Source organism: Lycorma delicatula, chromosome 5 (assembly GCF_047948215.1).
Source record: "Lycorma delicatula isolate Av1 chromosome 5, ASM4794821v1, whole genome shotgun sequence".
NCBI lineage: Eukaryota > Metazoa > Arthropoda > Insecta > Hemiptera > Fulgoridae > Lycorma > Lycorma delicatula.
Genome location: NC_134459.1, coordinates 166706470 through 166712469, shown reverse-complemented (window position 1 = coordinate 166712469; position 6000 = coordinate 166706470). Strand labels below are relative to the sequence as shown.

Genomic DNA, 6000 nt, shown 5'->3' with positions numbered 1-6000 from the left:
AATAATATTTAATTCTGGTGGAAATTCATAGCGTATGAAAAAATACCAAACCTGACCCGGATTCGAAACAGACCTATTAAAAGCCGAATTTACAATATTAATAAATATACCATACAAACACATCGAAATCTGTCCAAATAGATTTATTTTATCAATTATTATTACTATTCATCCTTGTTTAGAATAAACTCCTGATAACTATATATTAATCGATAAGATTATAATATTTCTGTATTTTCAAATTTCGTAAAGAAATATGTTAATCCGTACATTTGTATTTTAATTGATTACAAACTTCTATATTTCCAGCGCTAATTATGTTATCATTAATACTTTTACTTTTAACCGTTTTCAAATGGTTAAATTGAAACCTGAATCTCACCATTACATCTATTTTTTTGATATTAAACTGTTAGTAAATGTAAAAAATTACTTACGAATTATTATTATATTCATTAGAAAAATAACTTAGTTTTAACGGTATTAAATTTCATTTAGTTTGGATGTGTTGGACAAATTTTAAAGTGGAAATTTTGGAAACATTTCATAACTCATAGCCGGAAATGTTTGAACAGAAAAGTGTTGAGTAGTAGCTCGTTTTGAAAAGTTCGTCAAGCTGAACAATATTTGTATTCAATCTCACTTTTCAGTCGCCAACGATTCTCCGATGAAACACAAAATTTATTCCTCATCTCTAATTTTAAAATAGTTAAAATTGAACTATTTTAATTATTACAGATGATCAATTTTTATTATCCTACAATAAATTAAAATTACTTTGTTTTCTAATAAATGCAGTATTAAAAGAACAGCTGAAAATGTTCATTTTCGTGGTGTTATAAGAATCAAAAAAATTAAATTTTTAAAATAATAACACCACGAAAATTTTTTTGATTCTTATAACTATTTGAAACCTCTGTGATAAAAGCAGCAACTATCGAAAGAATTTTTCTTCTACGATTTCATTAGGATAAAAATTCAGTAAGTTCATATACCTGTACTATAAATTTAATTAAAAAATTTTTTTATATTAAAAAATCTACGACTTTACGTCGATTAAAATCTCCTTTAAAACTAGTTAAACTCCTAAGCTCCTTTTTATTCCTTTGAAACTCCTTTAAAATCTACTACTTTTTATATAGAGAGTATCACAAAGTTCTCCTTGCACCTACATTACCTATTCTACTTGCGAAAGTACTTTGTTTGCGAGTTAAGGTAGTCAAGGATTTCGGTCTGAATTGAGCTGCTACGGTGAAATGAGTTAGTACTGAAATTTTTACGAAGTTAAGAAGCAGAATTGATAGTTTGTTATGGTTTTTAACTTGAAATATCAAACAAAATAGGTGCCAGAACCGTATCTGCAGTACCGCGTTACTTCAATGGCAAGTAAAATTCACAGTACCCGATATATTTAATGTTGCTTACAGAATAGAATAGACACTAATACCGTATTGCGTGTTGCTGATCAACTGCTTCAATTTTATTACCGACTGTGAAATAATAACTTTTAAAATTATCTATTTTATGTTTATCATTAATAAAAAAATTAATATCAAGTAATTCTTATTTTACAATTGTGTAATATTTTAGTTTTTTTTTTATAAGGTTTTGAAATTAAATTTTAATAGTAAAATTTTCAAATGAGGCAAGGTTGCCTCAATTGGCTTCGCACATACCACACCTCACCCAGCAGCGTCGAATGACCTTGAAATTGTGTTTAACACCCCATTTTTCCTCTGCTAGATATAGGTTTCCATTAAAATCCCTCATATAACTGTATATGCATGGATATATATAAATATCTTATACAATAAACATAGATATATTATTAATATAAATAATAAGATGAGTTCAAAAACCAAATCCAGAACATAAAAATGAAAAGAAATCACCAAAAAATATGCTTATCAGTTAAGCAAACAATAACTAATGCAAAAATAAAACAAAAAGAGTACCAATAAAAGCAAGTGGAGAAACGAAATTAAGGAATTTGACTTTGCAAAACACGCTAGGGTAACTGATTTACGTCACATCTTGGAGAACATTTAATATATCCAGTCGCATTAGGCGTTTAACGTCTTCGCTGTATTTAGAATGTTAATCCCTAATCAGTTTGTATGTTAATTAATATTTTGTATATTGTACCGAATTACAAAATTTTATATTTTACATCTCCTATCGACCGGTTGGCAATCTCAGATAAACAAAATACGTATTCCAATATTTTTCGCAGATCATGGCGCTTCTATTATATTTTTCAACAGTTTGTTGTCGAATACCTGTGCAACTTCAATTTAGTCTCACTTGCCATAGCCCACAGTTGGATTCTGTAGGAGAAAATCGGTTCCAGGACCGTTGATTACAACAACTGCTTGTTAGGTAATGATTGTTGACACCCACTGCAAGGAACCAACAAATCTCGTTGAACTTAATGTTAAATTGCATCCTTTTCTCCCTGACATGACTTCTCCACATCAGAAGTTTAACTATCACATGCTGATAGCATTTCCAATATTAATTAATAATTCCTAAAATATTACGTAATAATTTTGGTAAGATAATATTTTGTTTTTTTTTTCAGAAATAAAATATGTCTTTAGAAACTGTTCCTTTGGTGGAAATCACAGATATACATGAAAGTAAGTAGTTACTAAAAAGTATTTATGATAGTAGTTACTGAAAGTAAGTAAGTATTAATGTTACTAATTTCATTTTAATGGAGTTTTTCTCAAAACTATTCTATTTAGTTCTAAAACGTAAAATATTCCGTTATATTAAAATAAAAAGGGAAAGGTGTTTTTCTGGTGGCCAGAAAGTGTGGATGTCTTCCAGTATCTTTTTGAACAAGTCGTTCTCCAGAAGGCGGCATTCCAATTCTCGCATATTTTTGTTGTTATCTTCTGCCCACATACTCTCTGCTGTTTGCGTATGCGTTCCGAAAAGAGAGTCAGCAAAAATTTCACTATAGATGCTACAGTAGTTAGTATATATCTCACTCAGAAACTTGAGCGGCATTGAAATAGAGTTTCCAGCAATGTAAAATTATAATTCTTCCTTGTAATATAAATACTACGATGTTTCTGTTGATTCTGTTGTTAATAATAATATTATTAATAAATATTAATATTAAGGTAATAAAAATATTACCCTCTAACTCACTAACGTAAGGGATTATTTTATTATAACAATAACTTGATGACCGTGACATTTACTCCAGTAAAAAATCACGAATACGGCATTATGGTTATACAGGAATTCCGCTTTCGTTATCTTAACGCGACTGTCAACAACAAACTGCAATCAATTGGTATTGTTTTAATAATTTTAATTAGAACGTACAGCAGTACTCTTCAATAATACATTGTCAGAAACAAAAGAATACAAACTGTAGTTTCAACTTGTATATATTTTAATTTTCTGGTAGATGGGGCGTCTAGTGACTAACTAGTAATTAATGTAATTAATAGTAAAATTAAAAGTAATTAATGTAGCAGCATGCCAAGGATTTCTTTTGAGATTATTTTGTTATCTGAAATTTTTACCAGACTAGAAGGTAAAAAAGATTACTAGGAAATGAAATTATGTAGAGATTAATCTCTCTCACAAAATATAAATATTTTATCTTTATTTTTAGATTTATTCAAACGTACCACGCAGTTTAGTATAACTTAACTTTTTTCACTCTATTTTACATTTAGAGAACTTAGTTTACATTTCATGATTAAAAATTATTTTACAGTTAGAATTAAAAATTTAATCCATAATAATGATTAATCTTTGTAGTAAAAAATGTACATTAATATTATTCTTACAAATTATGTGTAAAGCAATTATAAATGTCTTTATAAGTTAAACTGTTATTTAATAAAATATCAAACCTCTCAAATTTTTAATTAATACGTAGCTCATTGTCTAATTAAATTAAAAGTTACATTAATTATACATTTTTTATCGTGTGACTATCATTCAAAAGATATATATGCTAATTTTCTAGTTATACATGTAGTATATTCTAGTAATATACATTCATATAAAAAAAAATATTGTGTTTCATAATGTTAGATTAAATTTAGAAAATACACATAAAAAATATTGTTAATTTTATTATTCGTATATTATATAATTTTTTATTTTATATTTTTGTGGACTCAATTCTGTGTAAACCTTTTATCCTCAGTATAATTACTGCACTCTAAATCTTCAACGATATGTTTTCATAATGCAGTCTCTATTCCTTCTTCAGGAGTTTATATCTTCTGCACAGCCATTTATCAGAAAATTAGCTAAACCTCTACATTCTAATACGTAGCACGCAATTTATGTACATGGTATAAGTAAAACGTGTTTTTTATTTATTCGTGAACACTTAGAAGAAACTATATTAACAGACTGTGTTTATTATATAATTATACAATAACAAGCAAAGAAATAATAAAAAAAACTTTTTATAAAATGTTTTTAACTGTAATTTTAATCAAAAATTTGTTTATCTAAGTAATTTAGAGGACAGAATAAAAAAAAGCATTATAATACTATTAAAATATAAATAATTTAAAATACGACCGAAACTGAACAAAGTAATTCTGTTTAGAATAAACACATTCGCCAGTTATAAATTAAATCAAGCAGAATTTTAAATAAATTTATAGTTAATGCTTTTAAAGTTCAAAACTAAGTCAAGCCCATCTACATATGTAGATGGAACATCAACCGATCATCAAAAGGAAATAGTCCAAAGCCATCGCAGAAGAAAGGACAAGTTGCCGTTCAAAAGAGCTCCGTAAAGAATAAATTTAAGCCTACAATTAGTAGATGTGTGAAGCCAAAAGAAGCAGTAATTGAAAGAAAGACTGAACCAACTATATCTACAGTAAAAGTGCAGGAAGAAACAAAAACAATCCCCATCGAGGATTTAAAAAAAAATATATTCATATTTTTTAAAAATAAATAAACAAAAAAATATTATTATTATTATTATTATAATAAGTTGCAACATTTTGTATTGTCGGCAGTTTATACAAATTCCTTACCAGGTATTTGTTTTCAAAAGGACAGGAAGTGATTTTATTATTAAAGAACTTATATTAAATTGCTGATGTAAAATGTAATTAAAATTTTAATAAAAAAATAAATTAAAGGTAATCTACGAATTATTGAAGTGTTCAGTACATATTTAGTATTATAAACTTCTGCATGGATTTATCTAGAGCTTCCGGTTATCTCAAGATCTTTAAGCTTCAAAAGGTTTCTTCGTTACGATTCCTGTTCTAAATTCTACAATATTGTCATAGATGAAATATTTGACACGCGTTTAACCGCAATAGTCAGTTATCTGTATTTCTCCTTATTTTTTTCGATTGCAACAGATTAATGTTGTTGGGAATGGCGAAATATAAATGATAGGTAAAACCTTTCACTTTTATAATCAACATGATACCTAATCTACTCTGACTATTAGTTTTAGTGTTACTGATCAATTGAAATATAACATAAAGCGATCATTCACCAATGAAGAACATGAGACGTAATTCTAATAAGGCTGGTACAAACAACCTCACATTTTCTGGTTACCTTTTGGTGGATTATATATATATCAATTTCATAGCGCCATCTTAAGTGTTCAGCTTGAACAGAGTCTGCATTCTGGTGTTTGTTGTTATTACTATTATGAAATGTTGAATATTAAGGTTTAAAACATACAAAAAATAGATGTAGATTAACTATTTTATTATGGATTATATTTTTGCTGTGTAAGCATCGTTTAATAATTAATTAGCCGGTAAGGATATAACATTATTTTTAGCTACATGATTTAAAAAAAAAACTATTATTTTTTCTGCATTTACTGAAATATTTTTAATATCGTACAAGATAGATGTCTCGTACAAAATTAATAAGAATATTTTTTTTTTAATCCAAGCATCACCTGAAAATCGTAAATTATTTAGGAATAAAAAAATTAAAAATAGAATAATTTTAAAACTAACTGAAATCTTAGTT

The 6000-nt window shown here is 27.1% G+C and overlaps 1 protein-coding gene across 1 annotated transcript in view; it reads left to right on the top strand.

The window, feature by feature from the left end:
* Positions 1-2587: 2587 nt before the first annotated feature.
* The window catches only part of LOC142325787 (very long chain fatty acid elongase 7-like), a 107844-nt gene continuing 104431 nt past the window's right edge, over positions 2588-6000 (top strand). The window contains exon 1 of the mRNA XM_075367817.1: positions 2588-2639. Within this exon, the coding sequence (XP_075223932.1) occupies positions 2591-2639 (49 nt within the window). The 5' untranslated portion in view covers positions 2588-2590. The remainder of the gene's footprint in view (positions 2640-6000) is intronic.